Below are 23,847 nucleotides of genomic sequence, written 5' to 3'. Positions count from 1 at the left end.
GTGAAATTTATCTTCATTAGTTTTTGAATATTTCCTCTTCTCTGTTTTCTTTTTTTTCCGTCTTAGATGTCTTGGATTTCGTTTATTTCAGATGTTAGATGTCTTTTTTTACCCACCATATCACACTGCTGTTCTTTTAAATATTCTCTCACTTTATTGTTTTATTGTGTTTTCTGGGAGAGTTTCTCAATGTCATTTTCCATGTCTAAATAATTTGCTGTTCTCATGTATCCACACTGCTATTTATCCCACGACTTAAGTCTTTAACAATCGTACTTTTACACCTATTTCCTCATGAGGTTTTCCTTATGGTTTCTCATTGTCACTTCGTGCTACTAACATCTTCCCTTGTATCTTTAAGTGTATTTGTCATGCTTATGTTCCAGTATGTTCCAGTAGTTCTACTTCAAATGGTATATGTTGCTCACTTTGTTGTATTTCTTTTTCAGTCGTTGTACTCCTCAGGTATGTAATTGTTTTGACTTGTGAGCTTTCATTCCTTGTGGCTGTTGGCTACTCTGTCTGGCATCTTGTATTAGAGAAGGGCTAACGTTTTGCTTGGGACCATCTCAGTCTGTGGCTGTTATCTCAGAATAATTATTAATAGTGTGTCCTTTTCACTCTCAGAAGTGTCCTCTCTTGGGTGCTGTATTATATAGTCACCTTTGTTGAGACCTAGGACCTAAGGTGTGTTTTTCTAAGTAAGTTTAGTATGAGGGGAGGTGATGGCCCCAGGCGCAGACAGTCTCAGAAACCGTGAAACACTGTGACCACTCAACTCCTGTGGTCAGGATCTGTCACCTTTGAGCTCTTGGGGAAAGCGGCATTTGAGGAGGCATTTGAGGTTGTCACCTGGGGCTTGGGAGACGGAGGAGGTGGAGGAGTGAAGGATCAAGGATTGTTCAGCCCTTCCCTGCTTTCATCAGCTAACCTAATGCTACTCTACTTTTATCCTAGCTACATCTGGGTGGTTGCTACTTGTTTCTGCTGAGAAAGGAAAGTGATCGCTTCCAAGCAACTCAGGGGAGAGGCAAGAACGGTCCTTAAAATTTTCCCTCACACTGAGCCCCTCAAGGCTGCCACCCACTGCCCCTAATCCCAGGCTACCCACCAATTAAGAGACAGCCTTCAGGCCTCTGTCATTTCCCAGGGTTGTCACTCTTGTTATTTCTGGGGGTGCATAGTTCCTTAGGACTTCTGAAGTTTTGGGAGGAGGATGCAACATGCCGTACCATTTGGCGTCTTGATAGGAACCCATGATTTCTCTGGAAATTATCAGGGTGTGTTACTTTGATGAGAACCTTTAAGTGTATTTGAACTTTAAGATATATATACTAATGTATATTGTTGCCAGATACAGAATTAATGAAATTTGAAAGAATTTGGTGAAGAGTGCAGGCTGTCCAAAAATCAATAATATTTGTGCAGTGCTGAATATTAGCATGATACTGTGAAGGTGACAGACTCAAAGTGCATTTTGCAAGTGTCTTATTTTGTAGATGAAGAAAAAGATAAATAGAGAAAAGATTACCCAAGCCAGTTTTGAGGTGAAAAGTCTTGATTTTGGATAATATAACCAGATAACGTTTTCTGAAAGGACTGTAGAGAAAAAGAAAAAGAAAAAGAATCATTGTAAACGCATGGTCTTCACGCAGGTCAGAAAATCTTTTAATCATCATTTGGTCATCCTTGACCTTCCTACTTGTTTCTTTCCTACCAAATAACAACCAGGGACTAGGCCCTGACACTGTATGTTCATTGTTCTTGTGTATTCTCTTTCTATCTATATCTCTGTGTTAGCTCTTACTTGGATGCACCTCCCCATCCCGACACACTCAGATCCCTCTCACGTTTCCCAAATTGATTCCAGAGTGCATGAAGGAGAAACAAAATGGTGAAGAAGGAAGGAGGTTTAATCATGAATGCTATGTCTCCCTTGTTCCCTTCATTCTCTTTCCAGTGGATACACACAGGGACACACAGACACGCACACACGCACATACAGAACCCGGAAACTGTGTCAGAGGTTCCAGTGCTGGACCCTGAAACGGATGCTTTTGTTTCTGTCGTGTTTCCTCGTGACTTTACTTTTTGTGTGCTGCAATTCTGTTGGGAAAAAGAACCTGATTATCTTCCAAAATGTCTGACTCTATTTTTTGTACCTGTTTTTTACTCTATGGCAGGGTTATGGATTCTTCCCGAATGTCGTCTGGCAACAGTGACAAGATGGGGTGAGTTGACATGAGTGATCTGAGTGGTGAAAGGTACGGGGGGCATCGATGGCAACAACAGGTTTCCGTAAGAGACTATAAGCTTCTGTAGGTAACTTTCTTTCCTGTTGGGCCTAGGTGGCAAAAGGAAGGAGGAGTCATAAGAGGGAGACTTCTTACTCACGGTTTGTTTGTGAGCCTTAGAAAGTAGTAGCCAAAGCTTTGAGGAAACTCTCAGAATGCCTGTGTGTAAGACTCTGCTAGAGTGGGCCAGGAGAGGAGAGAATCCTATTTGGAGCAAGGAGACGGTAGCAGTGGAGAGGGAGCAGTGGAGCTCTCAGCAGAAGAGAATGGAGCTCAACAGACCTCGGCTCCTTTCCTCAGCCTCCAGAGCTCTGCCACCATCTGAAGCTGGTGTCCCGAATGCCAAGCCACCGTCATAGTGGAGGGAGCCCATGCCTCAGACCTGCAGTCATCTGAACCCTGTATGAGGAACAGAAAAGACATACATGATACATGAAGGGTCAGGATGTGGTGGAGGGTGTTGAGGATCAGGAAATTAGGAGGAGCTGGGGAAATGTGTGCCTACAACCTGGAGTTGAATTTTGAGCTAAATTCAACCTCGATGCAATTACACGTGAGAGTAAGGTTCAGTAGTGAAGAATTGTATTTCAATATCTTCATTCATTAGGCTTTTTGACCGGCCGAAGATCTCCGTTACAACTATAGAAAGCCCTATTTCTAGGGAAGATTAAAATACTAGTTTCCAAATAACTAACACCCACATAATTCTTTAGGGTTCAACCAGTTTACCACTTGAAGACTACTTGTAACTAATTGCAAACAAGAGTGTAACTCTATGAAGTCACTTGGAGTCTGATCATATATGCTTTTAATTCTTTAGAAATGACCCCGATGAACTGACAGAAATAATCTGTGATGGAACCACCAACAAAAGGTGACGTATATACTCAGAGAGAGAGAGAGAGAGAGAGAGAGAGAGAGAGAGAGAGAGAGAGAGAGTGAGTGAAATGCAGACGCGGCATGATCCATGGGAATGCGGAATATTCTGGACAATGATTCTAAGATCTTTTCTAAAATTTCGGATCCACTGAGCTAAGTCATGTTTATCATATTCTTAGATTCACAGAATCCTTGTTCAAATAAGTTGGTCACATCACTGTCCCATGTAGGAAATCTCAAATGACATGTTGTTGCATTTCTTGGTGTTTACGTTAACATGGAACAACTCTCCAGGCTCCGTGACGATTTGTTATGAGGACCAAATAAGTGTTAAACACTTAGGATGATGTCTGGCACGTAATAAATACCATTTAAGTGCTTATTACATGGAACAAAAGTTTTCCGTGTACTTAGTCATGTCATCTGAAAACAGCGATAACTTTCATTTTTCCTGTCCAGTCCTTATACCTCTCACTTCTTTTTCTGACGTCATTGAGCAGTGTTGGAAGGCATATGGCTCTTGGGAGGAAATAAAAGGAGGTCAGGACTGGAGAACAGGATTGAGGGAGAGAGAGGTGCGCCACAAGGATGAGGGCTGGCAGGGTCAGGTTTTGAAGGGCATTGTAGGCTCTGCTGAATGGTTTTGGCTCAATCCTAGTAGCACTGGCAAGGCAATGAGGGGTCATGCTTGAGGCTCTGCAACCAATACAAACTCCAATCGTGAACCGTAGACGTACCAACTGTAGCTTTCTAGAGAGGTAGGCTTTTCTAGAGATGCACTCCTAGACTGTGCATTCCCAGGTATGTGGACATCTTTTGGGGTGATGTCTGGGATGTGGAGAGGGTATGTTGTCTCTGCCGCTATATGGGCTTTTAAGGGCTGGAGAGTCTGTGCAGCTCGATATTCCCTCTCCCACGTGAATGCTGAGAAGAGTGAGAGCTGACCACAAAACAGGGAGCCGACTCCAGACAGAGTGTGGAGAGACCCAGTGAAGATAGCCCTTTGAGTCTTTAGTCAGGAGGTTGACAGAGCAAATCAAGACATAGACTCAGTAAGGGGCATTGTTCTAAATGCACTTTCAAGTTTCCTTGGTGGAATAGGTTGGATGTAGGATGAGTTGAGACAGACAATTTTTGGTTTTTCAACGTCAGCTTTTTTGTACTATCTCCTTTTTTCCCCAATCTCATTTTCACCAGAACAAGCACCAGGAGAGCTATTTTTGAAACACTTTTTCCATTGTAAGAATTCGAAACTTATGCAGATTTCTAAATTGTGGTAAATGCATGTAACCTAAAATTGATCATCTTCAGCATTTTTAAGTGTGCCATTCTGTAGCGTTAGGTACCTTCATATTGTTGTGCAGCCAACCTGCAGAACTCTTCTCGTCTTGCAAAACTGAAACTCTGTACACATTAAACTACTCTCCCCGTTGCCCCTTTCCCAAGCTCTTGGCAACCACCATTCTACCTTCTGTCTCTGTGAGTTTGACTACTCTAGGTATGTCATGTCAGTGGAATCACGCAAAATTTGTCTTCTTGTGACTAGTTATTTCATTTAGCACAATGCCCTCAAAGTCAATCCATGTTGCAGCATGTGTCAGAATTTCATTTCTTTTTAAGACTGAACAATATTCCAACACATACAGAAATTTCTCGCAAATGGTTCCAAAAGCTCCAGTATACCCTTTACTTACATTTCCAATTGTTAACATTTTGTCACATTTCCTTTGTTATTCCCATCATATGGATATGTAGGTATATAGACATAAATCTATCTATCTATCGATCTATCGATCTATAGATATATATAGAAAGAGAGAGAGAGAAAGAAAATACGTTTAGATATAGATATACACATAGAAAGAGCTCTCTCTCTCAATATACCTGTATCTAGACCTGATTTTTATGTGAGTTGAGGCAGAAGATGTTTGATAGACACACACGTGACACACACCTTCCTACACACTTAGGCTCTATTCCTGAATCATTAGAGAGAAAATGCAGACCACATACCCTTTACTCCTGAATATTTCAGTTTTATTTTTCTACCTTCAGGGACACCTAACCACAGCACAGTGATCAAAATCAGAAAATTTTCACTTCCGTAACCATAATACGATTACCAGAATTGGAAAATGAAAGCCATAATGGAATATTATCTGATTTATGGTTTACATTGCGACTCACTCTTGGTGTCATACATTCTATGGGTTTGGATAAAAGTAGAATGACATGAATCTGTCATTAGAGTTTCATAACGATGGAGTATTTTCACTGCCCTAAAAATCCTTTGTGCTCCGCCTATTCATCCTTCTCCCCGCCAACTCCTGGCAACCACGGATCTCTTCCTGTCGCCCCAATTTTGCCACTTCCAGAATGTCATATAGTTGGCCTCATACAGTATGCAACCTTTTCAGATTGGCTTCTCTCACAAAGTAACATGCATGTAAGGTTTCTTTTCACAGCTTGATAGCTCGTTGCTTTTTAGCGCTGAATAATATGCCGTTGACTAGATGTACCACGGTTTGTTCATCCGTTCATCTGGTGCAGGACATCTTGGTTGCTTCCGCTTTTTGGCGACTACAAGTAAAGCTGCTATCAGCATTTGTGCGCAGGTTTTCATCTGCATGTAAGTTTTGAACTCGTTGGGGTAAATACCAAGGAGCGTATGTTAAGCTGGATCGTACGTTAAGGGTTATGCTTAGTTTTGTAAGAAACCCCTAAACTGCCTTCCAGAGTGGCTGTTCCGTTTTGCCTTGCCACCAATACTGAATGAGTGTCTCCATTGCTCCACATGCTTGTCAGCAATTGCTGTTGTTAGTGTTCCATATTTTGACTATTCTAACAGGTGTGTAGTGGTATCTCATTGTTGTTCAATTTGCATTTCCCTGGAGCCATATGATGTGGAGCATCGTCTCGTACTCTTAGTTGCCATTTTTATGTCTTCTTTGGCCAGATGTCTGTTAAGTTGTTTGCCCCATTTTTTAATCTGGTTGTGCGTGTTCTTGTTGTTTAGTTTTAAGATTTCTTTGCGTATTTGTATATTTGTTATTCCTTTATCAACTGTGCCTTTTGCAAATGTTTTCTCCCAGTCTGTGGCTTGTGTTTTTATCCTCTTGACATTGTGTCTTGTGGAGCAGCAGTTTAAAATGTTAATGAAGTCCAGCTTATCAGTTATTCCTTTCATGATCTTGATTTTGCTGTCACATCTAGAAAGTCATGTTTCTAAAGAGGTCATCTCGGTTTTCTTCCGTGTTATTGTCTTCTAGGAATTCTAGAGTTTTGCTTTTTACATGTGGGTCTATAATGCATTTTGATTTCCGTTTTGTAAAGGTGTAAAGGTCCATGTGCACGTTCATTGTCTCGCACGTGGATGTCCAGTTCTTCCAGCACCATTCGTTGATAAGACTGTCTTTGCTCCATTGTATGGTCTGTGCTCCTTTGTCAAAGAACGGTGGAGTATGTTAACGGGCATCTATTTCTAGGCTCTCTGTTCTGCTCCTTTGGTCCATTTGTCTGTTCTTTCGCCAGTACCACACTGTCTTGATTGCTGTAGCTTTATAGTGAATTTTGACATTGGCTCATGTCAGTCCTTCAACTTTTTTCTTCTTTGATATTATGTTGACTTTTAAAAAGCTATTGCAGTTGCGATACGGTCAGAGAAAATCTATATGATATTGCTCCCGCGCACGTTATTAATGCTTTGTTTATGTCCAAATATGTTGTCTGTTTTCATAAATGTCACTTGTGTGCTCTCAAACAAGATGTGTTCTGTTTGCTCTAGAGAGAGATCGTGTCAGTCTGTTCTTATTTTCTTTGCTCTTTTTGGAAGCTTTTAGAATTTTCTCTTCATTTCCATGGATCCTTGACAGATAATTTTTTACTTCCTTCTTTAACTTTGTGAAATTTATCTTCATTAGTTTTTGAATATTTCCTCTTCTCTGTTTTCTTTTTTTTCCGTCTTAGATGTCTTGGATTTCGTTTATTTCAGATGTTAGATGTCTTTTTTTACCCACCATATCACACTGCTGTTCTTTTAAATATTCTCTCACTTTATTGTTTTATTGTGTTTTCTGGGAGAGTTTCTCAATGTCATTTTCCATGTCTAAATAATTTGCTGTTCTCATGTATCCACACTGCTATTTATCCCACGACTTAAGTCTTTAACAATCGTACTTTTACACCTATTTCCTCATGAGGTTTTCCTTATGGTTTCTCATTGTCACTTCGTGCTACTAACATCTTCCCTTGTATCTTTAAGTGTATTTGTCATGCTTATGTTCCAGTATGTTCCAGTAGTTCTACTTCAAATGGTATATGTTGCTCACTTTGTTGTATTTCTTTTTCAGTCGTTGTACTCCTCAGGTATGTAATTGTTTTGACTTGTGAGCTTTCATTCCTTGTGGCTGTTGGCTACTCTGTCTGGCATCTTGTATTAGAGAAGGGCTAACGTTTTGCTTGGGACCATCTCAGTCTGTGGCTGTTATCTCAGAATAATTATTAATAGTGTGTCCTTTTCACTCTCAGAAGTGTCCTCTCTTGGGTGCTGTATTATATAGTCACCTTTGTTGAGACCTAGGACCTAAGGTGTGTTTTTCTAAGTAAGTTTAGTATGAGGGGAGGTGATGGCCCCAGGCGCAGACAGTCTCAGAAACCGTGAAACACTGTGACCACTCAACTCCTGTGGTCAGGATCTGTCACCTTTGAGCTCTTGGGGAAAGCGGCATTTGAGGAGGCATTTGAGGTTGTCACCTGGGGCTTGGGAGACGGAGGAGGTGGAGGAGTGAAGGATCAAGGATTGTTCAGCCCTTCCCTGCTTTCATCAGCTAACCTAATGCTACTCTACTTTTATCCTAGCTACATCTGGGTGGTTGCTACTTGTTTCTGCTGAGAAAGGAAAGTGATCGCTTCCAAGCAACTCAGGGGAGAGGCAAGAACGGTCCTTAAAATTTTCCCTCACACTGAGCCCCTCAAGGCTGCCACCCACTGCCCCTAATCCCAGGCTACCCACCAATTAAGAGACAGCCTTCAGGCCTCTGTCATTTCCCAGGGTTGTCACTCTTGTTATTTCTGGGGGTGCATAGTTCCTTAGGACTTCTGAAGTTTTGGGAGGAGGATGCAACATGCCGTACCATTTGGCGTCTTGATAGGAACCCATGATTTCTCTGGAAATTATCAGGGTGTGTTACTTTGATGAGAACCTTTAAGTGTATTTGAACTTTAAGATATATATACTAATGTATATTGTTGCCAGATACAGAATTAATGAAATTTGAAAGAATTTGGTGAAGAGTGCAGGCTGTCCAAAAATCAATAATATTTGTGCAGTGCTGAATATTAGCATGATACTGTGAAGGTGACAGACTCAAAGTGCATTTTGCAAGTGTCTTATTTTGTAGATGAAGAAAAAGATAAATAGAGAAAAGATTACCCAAGCCAGTTTTGAGGTGAAAAGTCTTGATTTTGGATAATATAACCAGATAACGTTTTCTGAAAGGACTGTAGAGAAAAAGAAAAAGAAAAAGAATCATTGTAAACGCATGGTCTTCACGCAGGTCAGAAAATCTTTTAATCATCATTTGGTCATCCTTGACCTTCCTACTTGTTTCTTTCCTACCAAATAACAACCAGGGACTAGGCCCTGACACTGTATGTTCATTGTTCTTGTGTATTCTCTTTCTATCTATATCTCTGTGTTAGCTCTTACTTGGATGCACCTCCCCATCCCGACACACTCAGATCCCTCTCACGTTTCCCAAATTGATTCCAGAGTGCATGAAGGAGAAACAAAATGGTGAAGAAGGAAGGAGGTTTAATCATGAATGCTATGTCTCCCTTGTTCCCTTCATTCTCTTTCCAGTGGATACACACAGGGACACACAGACACGCACACACGCACATACAGAACCCGGAAACTGTGTCAGAGGTTCCAGTGCTGGACCCTGAAACGGATGCTTTTGTTTCTGTCGTGTTTCCTCGTGACTTTACTTTTTGTGTGCTGCAATTCTGTTGGGAAAAAGAACCTGATTATCTTCCAAAATGTCTGACTCTATTTTTTGTACCTGTTTTTTACTCTATGGCAGGGTTATGGATTCTTCCCGAATGTCGTCTGGCAACAGTGACAAGATGGGGTGAGTTGACATGAGTGATCTGAGTGGTGAAAGGTACGGGGGGCATCGATGGCAACAACAGGTTTCCGTAAGAGACTATAAGCTTCTGTAGGTAACTTTCTTTCCTGTTGGGCCTAGGTGGCAAAAGGAAGGAGGAGTCATAAGAGGGAGACTTCTTACTCACGGTTTGTTTGTGAGCCTTAGAAAGTAGTAGCCAAAGCTTTGAGGAAACTCTCAGAATGCCTGTGTGTAAGACTCTGCTAGAGTGGGCCAGGAGAGGAGAGAATCCTATTTGGAGCAAGGAGACGGTAGCAGTGGAGAGGGAGCAGTGGAGCTCTCAGCAGAAGAGAATGGAGCTCAACAGACCTCGGCTCCTTTCCTCAGCCTCCAGAGCTCTGCCACCATCTGAAGCTGGTGTCCCGAATGCCAAGCCACCGTCATAGTGGAGGGAGCCCGTGCCTCAGACCTGCAGTCATCTGAACCCTGTATGAGGAACAGAAAAGACATACATGATACATGAAGGGTCAGGATGTGGTGGAGGGTGTTGAGGATCAGGAAATTAGGAGGAGCTGGGGAAATGTGTACCTACAACCTGGAGTTGAATTTTGAGCTAAATTCAACCTCGATGCAATTACACGTGAGAGTAAGGTTCAGTAGTGAAGAATTGTATTTCAATATCTTCATTCATTAGGCTTTTTGACCGGCCGAAGATCTTCGTTACAACTATAGAAAGCCCTATTTCTAGGGAAGATTAAAATACTAGTTTCCAAATAACTAACACCCACATAATTCTTTAGGGTTCAACCAGTTTACCACTTGAAGACTACTTGTAACTAATTGCAAACAAGAGTGTAACTCTATGAAGTCACTTGGAGTCTGATCATATATGCTTTTAATTCTTTAGAAATGACCCCGATGAACTGACAGAAATAATCTGTGATGGAACCACCAACAAAAGGTGACGTATATACTCAGAGAGAGAGAGAGAGAGAGAGAGAGAGAGAGAGAGAGAGAGAGAGAGAGAGAGAGAGTGAGTGAAATGCAGACGCGGCATGATCCATGGGAATGCGGAATATTCTGGACAATGATTCTAAGATCTTTTCTAAAATTTCGGATCCACTGAGCTAAGTCATGTTTATCATATTCTTAGATTCACAGAATCCTTGTTCAAATAAGTTGGTCACATCACTGTCCCATGTAGGAAATCTCAAATGACATGTTGTTGCATTTCTTGGTGTTTACGTTAACATGGAACAACTCTCCAGGCTCCGTGACGATTTGTTATGAGGACCAAATAAGTGTTAAACACTTAGGATGATGTCTGGCACGTAATAAATACCATTTAAGTGCTTATTACATGGAACAAAAGTTTTCCGTGTACTTAGTCATGTCATCTGAAAACAGCGATAACTTTCATTTTTCCTGTCCAGTCCTTATACCTCTCACTTCTTTTTCTGACGTCATTGAGCAGTGTTGGAAGGCATATGGCTCTTGGGAGGAAATAAAAGGAGGTCAGGACTGGAGAACAGGATTGAGGGAGAGAGAGGTGCGCCACAAGGATGAGGGCTGGCAGGGTCAGGTTTTGAAGGGCATTGTAGGCTCTGCTGAATGGTTTTGGCTCAATCCTAGTAGCACTGGCAAGGCAATGAGGGGTCATGCTTGAGGCTCTGCAACCAATACAAACTCCAATCGTGAACCGTAGACGTACCAACTGTAGCTTTCTAGAGAGGTAGGCTTTTCTAGAGATGCACTCCTAGACTGTGCATTCCCAGGTATGTGGACATCTTTTGGGGTGATGTCTGGGATGTGGAGAGGGTATGTTGTCTCTGCCGCTATATGGGCTTTTAAGGGCTGGAGAGTCTGTGCAGCTCGATATTCCCTCTCCCACGTGAATGCTGAGAAGAGTGAGAGCTGACCACAAAACAGGGAGCCGACTCCAGACAGAGTGTGGAGAGACCCAGTGAAGATAGCCCTTTGAGTCTTTAGTCAGGAGGTTGACAGAGCAAATCAAGACATAGACTCAGTAAGGGGCATTGTTCTAAATGCACTTTCAAGTTTCCTTGGTGGAATAGGTTGGATGTAGGATGAGTTGAGACAGACAATTTTTGGTTTTTCAACGTCAGCTTTTTTGTACTATCTCCTTTTTTCCCCAATCTCATTTTCACCAGAACAAGCACCAGGAGAGCTATTTTTGAAACACTTTTTCCATTGTAAGAATTCGAAACTTATGCAGATTTCTAAATTGTGGTAAATGCATGTAACCTAAAATTGATCATCTTCAGCATTTTTAAGTGTGCCATTCTGTAGCGTTAGGTACCTTCATATTGTTGTGCAGCCAACCTGCAGAACTCTTCTCGTCTTGCAAAACTGAAACTCTGTACACATTAAACTACTCTCCCCGTTGCCCCTTTCCCAAGCTCTTGGCAACCACCATTCTACCTTCTGTCTCTGTGAGTTTGACTACTCTAGGTATGTCATGTCAGTGGAATCACGCAAAATTTGTCTTCTTGTGACTAGTTATTTCATTTAGCACAATGCCCTCAAAGTCAATCCATGTTGCAGCATGTGTCAGAATTTCATTTCTTTTTAAGACTGAACAATATTCCAACACATACAGAAATTTCTCGCAAATGGTTCCAAAAGCTCCAGTATACCCTTTACTTACATTTCCAATTGTTAACATTTTGTCACATTTCCTTTGTTATTCCCATCATATGGATATGTAGGTATATAGACATAAATCTATCTATCTATCGATCTATCGATCTATAGATATATATAGAAAGAGAGAGAGAGAAAGAAAATACGTTTAGATATAGATATACACATAGAAAGAGCTCTCTCTCTCAATATACCTGTATCTAGACCTGATTTTTATGTGAGTTGAGGCAGAAGATGTTTGATAGACACACACGTGACACACACCTTCCTACACACTTAGGCTCTATTCCTGAATCATTAGAGAGAAAATGCAGACCACATACCCTTTACTCCTGAATATTTCAGTTTTATTTTTCTACCTTCAGGGACACCTAACCACAGCACAGTGATCAAAATCAGAAAATTTTCACTTCCGTAACCATAATACGATTACCAGAATTGGAAAATGAAAGCCATAATGGAATATTATCTGATTTATGGTTTACATTGCGACTCACTCTTGGTGTCATACATTCTATGGGTTTGGATAAAAGTAGAATGACATGAATCTGTCATTAGAGTTTCATAACGATGGAGTATTTTCACTGCCCTAAAAATCCTTTGTGCTCCGCCTATTCATCCTTCTCCCCGCCAACTCCTGGCAACCACGGATCTCTTCCTGTCGCCCCAATTTTGCCACTTCCAGAATGTCATATAGTTGGCCTCATACAGTATGCAACCTTTTCAGATTGGCTTCTTTCACAAAGTAACATGCATGTAAGGTTTCTTTTCACAGCTTGATAGCTCGTTGCTTTTTAGCGCTGAATAATATGCCGTTGACTAGATGTACCACGGTTTGTTCAGCCGTTCATCTGGTGCAGGACATCTTGGTTGCTTCCGCTTTTTGGCGATTACGAGTAAAGCTGCTATCAGCATTTGTGCGCAGGTTTTCATCTGCGTGTAAGTTTTGAACTCGTTGGGGTAAATACCAAGGAGCGTATGTTAAGCTGGATCGTACGTTAAGGGTTATGCTTAGTTTTGTAAGAAACCCCTAAACTGCCTTCCAGAGTGGCTGTTCCGTTTTGCCTTGCCACCAATACTGAATGAGTGTCTCCATTGCTCCACATGCTTGTCAGCAATTGCTGTTGTTAGTGTTCCATATTTTGACTATTCTAACAGGTGTGTAGTGGTATCTCATTGTTGTTCAATTTGCATTTCCCTGGAGCCATATGATGTGGAGCATCGTCTCGTACTCTTAGTTGCCATTTTTATGTCTTCTTTGGCCAGATGTCTGTTAAGTTGTTTGCCCCATTTTTTAATCTGGTTGTGCGTGTTCTTGTTGTTTAGTTTTAAGATTTCTTTGCGTATTTGTATATTTGTTATTCCTTTATCAACTGTGCCTTTTGCAAATGTTTTCTCCCAGTCTGTGGCTTGTGTTTTTATCCTCTTGACATTGTGTCTTGTGGAGCAGCAGTTTAAAATGTTAATGAAGTCCAGCTTATCAGTTATTCCTTTCATGATCTTGATTTTGCTGTCATATCTAGAAAGTCATGTTTCTAAAGAGGTCATCTCGGTTTTCTTCCGTGTTATTGTCTTCTAGGAATTCTAGAGTTTTGCTTTTTACATGTGGGTCTATAATGCATTTTGATTTCCGTTTTGTAAAGGTGTAAAGGTCCATGTGCACGTTCATTGTCTCGCACGTGGATGTCCAGTTCTTCCAGCACCATTCGTTGATAAGACTGTCTTTGCTCCATTGTATGGTCTGTGCTCCTTTGTCAAAGAACGGTGGAGTATGTTAACGGGCATCTATTTCTAGGCTCTCTGTTCTGCTCCTTTGGTCCATTTGTCTGTTCTTTCGCCAGTACCGCACTGTCTTGATTGCTGTAGCTTTATAGTGAATTTTGACATTGGCTCATGTCAGTCCTTCAACTTTTTTCTTCTTTGATATTATGTTGACTTTTAAAAAGCTATTGCAGTTGCGATACGGTCAGAGAAAATCTATATGATATTGCTCCCGCGCACGTTATTAATGCTTTGTTTATGTCCAAATATGTTGTCTGTTTTCATAAATGTCACTTGTGTGCTCTCAAACAAGATGTGTTCTGTTTGCTCTAGAGAGAGATCGTGTCAGTCTGTTCTTATTTTCTTTGCTCTTTTTGGAAGCTTTTAGAATTTTCTCTTCATTTCCATGGATCCTTGACAGATAATTTTTTACTTCCTTCTTTAACTTTGTGAAATTTATCTTCATTAGTTTTTGAATATTTCCTCTTCTCTGTTTTCTTTTTTTTCCGTCTTAGATGTCTTGGATTTCGTTTATTTCAGATGTTAGATGTCTTATTTTACCCACCATATCACACTGCTGTTCTTTTAAATATTCTCTCACTTTATTGTTTTATTGTGTTTTCTGGGAGAGTTTCTCAATGTCATTTTCCATGTCTAAATAATTTGCTGTTCTCATGTATCCACACTGCTATTTATCCCACGACTTAAGTCTTTAACAATCGTACTTTTACACCTATTTCCTCATGAGGTTTTCCTTATGGTTTCTCATTGTCGCTTCGTGCTACTAACATCTTCCCTTGTATCTTTAAGTGTATTTGTCATGCTTATGTTCCAGTATGTTCCAGTAGTTCTACTTCAAATGGTATATGTTGCTCACTTTGTTGTATTTCTTTTTCAGTCGTTGTACTCCTCAGGTATGTAATTGTTTTGACTTGTGAGCTTTCATTCCTTGTGGCTGTTGGCTACTCTGTCTGGCATCTTGTATTAGAGAAGGGCTAACGTTTTGCTTGGGACCATCTCAGTCTGTGGCTGTTATCTCAGAATAATTATTAATAGTGTGTCCTTTTCACTCTCAGAAGTGTCCTCTCTTGGGTGCTGTATTATATAGTCACCTTTGTTGAGACCTAGGACCTAAGGTGTGTTTTTCTAAGTAAGTTTAGTATGAGGGGAGGTGATGGCCCCAGGCGCAGACAGTCTCAGAAACCGTGAAACACTGTGACCACTCAACTCCTGTGGTCAGGATCTGTCACCTTTGAGCTCTTGGGGAAAGCGGCATTTGAGGAGGCATTTGAGGTTGTCACCTGGGGCTTGGGAGACGGAGGAGGTGGAGGAGTGAAGGATCAAGGATTGTTCAGCCCTTCCCTGCTTTCATCAGCTAACCTAATGCTACTCTACTTTTATCCTAGCTACATCTGGGTGGTTGCTACTTGTTTCTGCTGAGAAAGGAAAGTGATCGCTTCCAAGCAACTCAGGGGAGAGGCAAGAACGGTCCTTAAAATTTTCCCTCACACTGAGCCCCTCAAGGCTGCCACCCACTGCCCCTAATCCCAGGCTACCCACCAATTAAGAGACAGCCTTCAGGCCTCTGTCATTTCCCAGGGTTGTCACTCTTGTTATTTCTGGGGGTGCATAGTTCCTTAGGACTTCTGAAGTTTTGGGAGGAGGATGCAACATGCCGTACCATTTGGCGTCTTGATAGGAACCCATGATTTCTCTGGAAATTATCAGGGTGTGTTACTTTGATGAGAACCTTTAAGTGTATTTGAACTTTAAGATATATATACTAATGTATATTGTTGCCAGATACAGAATTAATGAAATTTGAAAGAATTTGGTGAAGAGTGCAGGCTGTCCAAAAATCAATAATATTTGTGCAGTGCTGAATATTAGCATGATACTGTGAAGGTGACAGACTCAAAGTGCATTTTGCAAGTGTCTTATTTTGTAGATGAAGAAAAAGATAAATAGAGAAAAGATTACCCAAGCCAGTTTTGAGGTGAAAAGTCTTGATTTTGGATAATATAACCAGATAACGTTTTCTGAAAGGACTGTAGAGAAAAAGAAAAAGAAAAAGAATCATTGTAAACGCATGGTCTTCACGCAGGTCAGAAAATCTTTTAATCATCATTTGGTCATCCTTGACCTTCCTACTTGTTTCTTTCCTACCAAATAACAACCAGGGACTAGGCCCTGACACTGTATGTTCATTGTTCTTGTGTATTCTCTTTCTATCTATATCTCTGTGTTAGCTCTTACTTGGATGCACCTCCCCATCCCGACACACTCAGATCCCTCTCACGTTTCCCAAATTGATTCCAGAGTGCATGAAGGAGAAACAAAATGGTGAAGAAGGAAGGAGGTTTAATCATGAATGCTATGTCTCCCTTGTTCCCTTCATTCTCTTTCCAGTGGATACACACAGGGACACACAGACACGCACACACGCACATACAGAACCCGGAAACTGTGTCAGAGGTTCCAGTGCTGGACCCTGAAACGGATGCTTTTGTTTCTGTCGTGTTTCCTCGTGACTTTACTTTTTGTGTGCTGCAATTCTGTTGGGAAAAAGAACCTGATTATCTTCCAAAATGTCTGACTCTATTTTTTGTACCTGTTTTTTACTCTATGGCAGGGTTATGGATTCTTCCCGAATGTCGTCTGGCAACAGTGACAAGATGGGGTGAGTTGACATGAGTGATCTGAGTGGTGAAAGGTACGGGGGGCATCGATGGCAACAACAGGTTTCCGTAAGAGACTATAAGCTTCTGTAGGTAACTTTCTTTCCTGTTGGGCCTAGGTGGCAAAAGGAAGGAGGAGTCATAAGAGGGAGACTTCTTACTCACGGTTTGTTTGTGAGCCTTAGAAAGTAGTAGCCAAAGCTTTGAGGAAACTCTCAGAATGCCTGTGTGTAAGACTCTGCTAGAGTGGGCCAGGAGAGGAGAGAATCCTATTTGGAGCAAGGAGACGGTAGCAGTGGAGAGGGAGCAGTGGAGCTCTCAGCAGAAGAGAATGGAGCTCAACAGACCTCGGCTCCTTTCCTCAGCCTCCAGAGCTCTGCCACCATCTGAAGCTGGTGTCCCGAATGCCAAGCCACCGTCATAGTGGAGGGAGCCCGTGCCTCAGACCTGCAGTCATCTGAACCCTGTATGAGGAACAGAAAAGACATACATGATACATGAAGGGTCAGGATGTGGTGGAGGGTGTTGAGGATCAGGAAATTAGGAGGAGCTGGGGAAATGTGTGCCTACAACCTGGAGTTGAATTTTGAGCTAAATTCAACCTCGATGCAATTACACGTGAGAGTAAGGTTCAGTAGTGAAGAATTGTATTTCAATATCTTCATTCATTAGGCTTTTTGACCGGCCGAAGATCTCCGTTACAACTATAGAAAGCCCTATTTCTAGGGAAGATTAAAATACTAGTTTCCAAATAACTAACACCCACATAATTCTTTAGGGTTCAACCAGTTTACCACTTGAAGACTACTTGTAACTAATTGCAAACAAGAGTGTAACTCTATGAAGTCACTTGGAGTCTGATCATATATGCTTTTAATTCTTTAGAAATGACCCCGATGAACTGACAGAAATAATCTGTGATGGAACCACCAACAAAAGGTGACGTATATACTCAGAGAGAGAGAGAGAGAGAGAGAGAGAGAGAGAGAGAGAGAGAGAGAGAGAGAGTGAGTGAAATGCAGACGCGGCATGATCCATGGGAATGCGGAATATTCTGGACAATGATTCTAAGATCTTTTCTAAAATTTCGGATCCACTGAGCTAAGTCATGTTTATCATATTCTTAGATTCACAGAATCCTTGTTCAAATAAGTTGGTCACATCACTGTCCCATGTAGGAAATCTCAAATGACATGTTGTTGCATTTCTTGGTGTTTACGTTAACATGGAACAACTCTCCAGGCTCCGTGACGATTTGTTATGAGGACCAAATAAGTGTTAAACACTTAGGATGATGTCTGGCACGTAATAAATACCATTTAAGTGCTTATTACATGGAACAAAAGTTTTCCGTGTACTTAGTCATGTCATCTGAAAACAGCGATAACTTTCATTTTTCCTGTCCAGTCCTTATACCTCTCACTTCTTTTTCTGACGTCATTGAGCAGTGTTGGAAGGCATATGGCTCTTGGGAGGAAATAAAAGGAGGTCAGGACTGGAGAACAGGATTGAGGGAGAGAGAGGTGCGCCACAAGGATGAGGGCTGGCAGGGTCAGGTTTTGAAGGGCATTGTAGGCTCTGCTGAATGGTTTTGGCTCAATCCTAGTAGCACTGGCAAGGCAATGAGGGGTCATGCTTGAGGCTCTGCAACCAATACAAACTCCAATCGTGAACCGTAGACGTACCAACTGTAGCTTTCTAGAGAGGTAGGCTTTTCTAGAGATGCACTCCTAGACTGTGCATTCCCAGGTATGTGGACATCTTTTGGGGTGATGTCTGGGATGTGGAGAGGGTATGTTGTCTCTGCCGCTATATGGGCTTTTAAGGGCTGGAGAGTCTGTGCAGCTCGATATTCCCTCTCCCACGTGAATGCTGAGAAGAGTGAGAGCTGACCACAAAACAGGGAGCCGACTCCAGACAGAGTGTGGAGAGACCCAGTGAAGATAGCCCTTTGAGTCTTTAGTCAGGAGGTTGACAGAGCAAATCAAGACATAGACTCAGTAAGGGGCATTGTTCTAAATGCACTTTCAAGTTTCCTTGGTGGAATAGGTTGGATGTAGGATGAGTTGAGACAGACAATTTTTGGTTTTTCAACGTCAGCTTTTTTGTACTATCTCCTTTTTTCCCCAATCTCATTTTCACCAGAACAAGCACCAGGAGAGCTATTTTTGAAACACTTTTTCCATTGTAAGAATTCGAAACTTATGCAGATTTCTAAATTGTGGTAAATGCATGTAACCTAAAATTGATCATCTTCAGCATTTTTAAGTGTGCCATTCTGTAGCGTTAGGTACCTTCATATTGTTGTGCAGCCAACCTGCAGAACTCTTCTCGTCTTGCAAAACTGAAACTCTGTACACATTAAACTACTCTCCCCGTTGCCCCTTTCCCAAGCTCTTGGCAACCACCATTCTACCTTCTGTCTCTGTGAGTTTGACTACTCTAGGTATGTCATGTCAGTGGAATCACGCAAAATTTGTCTTCTTGTGACTAGTTATTTCATTTAGCACAATGCCCTCAAAGTCAATCCATGTTGCAGCATGTGTCAGAATTTCATTTCTTTTTAAGACTGAACAATATTCCAACACATACAGAAATTTCTCGCAAATGGTTCCAAAAGCTCCAGTATACCCTTTACTTACATTTCCAATTGTTAACATTTTGTCACATTTCCTTTGTTATTCCCATCATATGGATATGTAGGTATATAGACATAAATCTATCTATCTATCGATCTATCGATCTATAGATATATATAGAAAGAGAGAGAGAGAAAGAAAATACGTTTAGATATAGATATACACATAGAAAGAGCTCTCTCTCTCAATATACCTGTATCTAGACCTGATTTTTATGTGAGTTGAGGCAGAAGATGTTTGATAGACACACACGTGACACACACCTTCCTACACACTTAGGCTCTATTCCTGAATCATTAGAGAGAAAATGCAGACCACATACCCTTTACTCCTGAATATTTCAGTTTTATTTTTCTACCTTCAGGGACACCTAACCACAGCACAGTGATCAAAATCAGAAAATTTTCACTTCCGTAACCATAATACGATTACCAGAATTGGAAAATGAAAGCCATAATGGAATATTATCTGATTTATGGTTTACATTGCGACTCACTCTTGGTGTCATACATTCTATGGGTTTGGATAAAAGTAGAATGACATGAATCTGTCATTAGAGTTTCATAACGATGGAGTATTTTCACTGCCCTAAAAATCCTTTGTGCTCCGCCTATTCATCCTTCTCCCCGCCAACTCCTGGCAACCACGGATCTCTTCCTGTCGCCCCAATTTTGCCACTTCCAGAATGTCATATAGTTGGCCTCATACAGTATGCAACCTTTTCAGATTGGCTTCTTTCACAAAGTAACATGCATGTAAGGTTTCTTTTCACAGCTTGATAGCTCGTTGCTTTTTAGCGCTGAATAATATGCCGTTGACTAGATGTACCACGGTTTGTTCAGCCGTTCATCTGGTGCAGGACATCTTGGTTGCTTCCGCTTTTTGGCGATTACGAGTAAAGCTGCTATCAGCATTTGTGCGCAGGTTTTCATCTGCGTGTAAGTTTTGAACTCGTTGGGGTAAATACCAAGGAGCGTATGTTAAGCTGGATCGTACGTTAAGGGTTATGCTTAGTTTTGTAAGAAACCCCTAAACTGCCTTCCAGAGTGGCTGTTCCGTTTTGCCTTGCCACCAATACTGAATGAGTGTCTCCATTGCTCCACATGCTTGTCAGCAATTGCTGTTGTTAGTGTTCCATATTTTGACTATTCTAACAGGTGTGTAGTGGTATCTCATTGTTGTTCAATTTGCATTTCCCTGGAGCCATATGATGTGGAGCATCGTCTCGTACTCTTAGTTGCCATTTTTATGTCTTCTTTGGCCAGATGTCTGTTAAGTTGTTTGCCCCATTTTTTAATCTGGTTGTGCGTGTTCTTGTTGTTTAGTTTTAAGATTTCTTTGCGTATTTGTATATTTGTTATTCCTTTATCAACTGTGCCTTTTGCAAATGTTTTCTCCCAGTCTGTGGCTTGTGTTTTTATCCTCTTGACATTGTGTCTTGTGGAGCAGCAGTTTAAAATGTTAATGAAGTCCAGCTTATCAGTTATTCCTTTCATGATCTTGATTTTGCTGTCATATCTAGAAAGTCATGTTTCTAAAGAGGTCATCTCGGTTTTCTTCCGTGTTATTGTCTTCTAGGAATTCTAGAGTTTTGCTTTTTACATGTGGGTCTATAATGCATTTTGATTTCCGTTTTGTAAAGGTGTAAAGGTCCATGTGCACGTTCATTGTCTCGCACGTGGATGTCCAGTTCTTCCAGCACCATTCGTTGATAAGACTGTCTTTGCTCCATTGTATGGTCTGTGCTCCTTTGTCAAAGAACGGTGGAGTATGTTAACGGGCATCTATTTCTAGGCTCTCTGTTCTGCTCCTTTGGTCCATTTGTCTGTTCTTTCGCCAGTACCGCACTGTCTTGATTGCTGTAGCTTTATAGTGAATTTTGACATTGGCTCATGTCAGTCCTTCAACTTTTTTCTTCTTTGATATTATGTTGACTTTTAAAAAGCTATTGCAGTTGCGATACGGTCAGAGAAAATCTATATGATATTGCTCCCGCGCACGTTATTAATGCTTTGTTTATGTCCAAATATGTTGTCTGTTTTCATAAATGTCACTTGTGTGCTCTCAAACAAGATGTGTTCTGTTTGCTCTAGAGAGAGATCGTGTCAGTCTGTTCTTATTTTCTTTGCTCTTTTTGGAAGCTTTTAGAATTTTCTCTTCATTTCCATGGATCCTTGACAGATAATTTTTTACTTCCTTCTTTAACTTTGTGAAATTTATCTTCATTAGTTTTTGAATATTTCCTCTTCTCTGTTTTCTTTTTTTTCCGTCTTAGATGTCTTGGATTTCGTTTATTTCAGATGTTAGATGTCTTATTTTACCCACCATATCACACTGCTGTTCTTTTAAATATTCTCTCACTTTATTGTTTTATTGTGTTTTCTGGGAGAGTTTCTCAATGTCATTTTCCATGTCTAAATAATTTGCTGTTCTCATGTATCCACACTGCTATTTATCCCACGACTTAAGTCTTTAACAATCGTACTTTTACACCTATTTCCTCATGAGGTTTTCCTTATGGTTTCTCATTGTCGCTTCGTGCTACTAACATCTTCCCTTGTATCTTTAAGTGTATTTGTCATGCTTATGTTCCAGTATGTTCCAGTAGTTCTACTTCAAATGGTATATGTTGCTCACTTTGTTGTATTTCTTTTTCAGTCGTTGTACTCCTCAGGTATGTAATTGTTTTGACTTGTGAGCTTTCATTCCTTGTGGCTGTTGGCTACTCTGTCTGGCATCTTGTATTAGAGAAGGGCTAACGTTTTGCTTGGGACCATCTCAGTCTGTGGCTGTTATCTCAGAATAATTATTAATAGTGTGTCCTTTTCACTCTCAGAAGTGTCCTCTCTTGGGTGCTGTATTATATAGTCACCTTTGTTGAGACCTAGGACCTAAGGTGTGTTTTTCTAAGTAAGTTTAGTATGAGGGGAGGTGATGGCCCCAGGCGCAGACAGTCTCAGAAACCGTGAAACACTGTGACCACTCAACTCCTGTGGTCAGGATCTGTCACCTTTGAGCTCTTGGGGAAAGCGGCATTTGAGGAGGCATTTGAGGTTGTCACCTGGGGCTTGGGAGACGGAGGAGGTGGAGGAGTGAAGGATCAAGGATTGTTCAGCCCTTCCCTGCTTTCATCAGCTAACCTAATGCTACTCTACTTTTATCCTAGCTACATCTGGGTGGTTGCTACTTGTTTCTGCTGAGAAAGGAAAGTGATCGCTTCCAAGCAACTCAGGGGAGAGGCAAGAACGGTCCTTAAAATTTTCCCTCACACTGAGCCCCTCAAGGCTGCCACCCACTGCCCCTAATCCCAGGCTACCCACCAATTAAGAGACAGCCTTCAGGCCTCTGTCATTTCCCAGGGTTGTCACTCTTGTTATTTCTGGGGGTGCATAGTTCCTTAGGACTTCTGAAGTTTTGGGAGGAGGATGCAACATGCCGTACCATTTGGCGTCTTGATAGGAACCCATGATTTCTCTGGAAATTATCAGGGTGTGTTACTTTGATGAGAACCTTTAAGTGTATTTGAACTTTAAGATATATATACTAATGTATATTGTTGCCAGATACAGAATTAATGAAATTTGAAAGAATTTGGTGAAGAGTGCAGGCTGTCCAAAAATCAATAATATTTGTGCAGTGCTGAATATTAGCATGATACTGTGAAGGTGACAGACTCAAAGTGCATTTTGCAAGTGTCTTATTTTGTAGATGAAGAAAAAGATAAATAGAGAAAAGATTACCCAAGCCAGTTTTGAGGTGAAAAGTCTTGATTTTGGATAATATAACCAGATAACGTTTTCTGAAAGGACTGTAGAGAAAAAGAAAAAGAAAAAGAATCATTGTAAACGCATGGTCTTCACGCAGGTCAGAAAATCTTTTAATCATCATTTGGTCATCCTTGACCTTCCTACTTGTTTCTTTCCTACCAAATAACAACCAGGGACTAGGCCCTGACACTGTATGTTCATTGTTCTTGTGTATTCTCTTTCTATCTATATCTCTGTGTTAGCTCTTACTTGGATGCACCTCCCCATCCCGACACACTCAGATCCCTCTCACGTTTCCCAAATTGATTCCAGAGTGCATGAAGGAGAAACAAAATGGTGAAGAAGGAAGGAGGTTTAATCATGAATGCTATGTCTCCCTTGTTCCCTTCATTCTCTTTCCAGTGGATACACACAGGGACACACAGACACGCACACACGCACATACAGAACCCGGAAACTGTGTCAGAGGTTCCAGTGCTGGACCCTGAAACGGATGCTTTTGTTTCTGTCGTGTTTCCTCGTGACTTTACTTTTTGTGTGCTGCAATTCTGTTGGGAAAAAGAACCTGATTATCTTCCAAAATGTCTGACTCTATTTTTTGTACCTGTTTTTTACTCTATGGCAGGGTTATGGATTCTTCCCGAATGTCGTCTGGCAACAGTGACAAGATGGGGTGAGTTGACATGAGTGATCTGAGTGGTGAAAGGTACGGGGGGCATCGATGGCAACAACAGGTTTCCGTAAGAGACTATAAGCTTCTGTAGGTAACTTTCTTTCCTGTTGGGCCTAGGTGGCAAAAGGAAGGAGGAGTCATAAGAGGGAGACTTCTTACTCACGGTTTGTTTGTGAGCCTTAGAAAGTAGTAGCCAAAGCTTTGAGGAAACTCTCAGAATGCCTGTGTGTAAGACTCTGCTAGAGTGGGCCAGGAGAGGAGAGAATCCTATTTGGAGCAAGGAGACGGTAGCAGTGGAGAGGGAGCAGTGGAGCTCTCAGCAGAAGAGAATGGAGCTCAACAGACCTCGGCTCCTTTCCTCAGCCTCCAGAGCTCTGCCACCATC

At 41.3% G+C, this 23,847-nt stretch overlaps 1 protein-coding gene across 2 annotated transcripts in view; it reads left to right on the top strand.

Annotated features, from left to right (window-relative positions):
• The window catches only part of LOC138918366 (phosphatidylinositol 3,4,5-trisphosphate 3-phosphatase TPTE2-like), a 257,717-nt gene that overhangs the window by 28,510 nt on the left and 205,360 nt on the right, over nucleotides 1-23,847 (top strand). Inside the window, exons 8-12 of one of the 2 annotated variants that reach the window (XM_070239617.1) lie at nucleotides 9,257-9,304; nucleotides 10,188-10,241; nucleotides 16,338-16,385; nucleotides 17,269-17,322; nucleotides 23,415-23,462. The exons of the other annotated variant lie outside the window; for it this stretch is intronic. Of the exons in view, the coding sequence (XP_070095718.1) occupies nucleotides 9,257-9,304; nucleotides 10,188-10,241; nucleotides 16,338-16,385; nucleotides 17,269-17,322; nucleotides 23,415-23,462 (252 nt within the window). The remainder of the gene's footprint in view (nucleotides 1-9,256; nucleotides 9,305-10,187; nucleotides 10,242-16,337; nucleotides 16,386-17,268; nucleotides 17,323-23,414; nucleotides 23,463-23,847) is intronic. 2 annotated transcript variants of the gene reach the window in all.

This window comes from Equus caballus, chromosome 17 (genome assembly GCF_041296265.1).
Source record: "Equus caballus isolate H_3958 breed thoroughbred chromosome 17, TB-T2T, whole genome shotgun sequence".
NCBI classification, from domain to species: domain Eukaryota; kingdom Metazoa; phylum Chordata; class Mammalia; order Perissodactyla; family Equidae; genus Equus; species Equus caballus.
The sequence above is the reverse complement of the archived record's forward strand: the minus strand, read 5'-3'. Positions and strand labels throughout refer to the sequence as shown.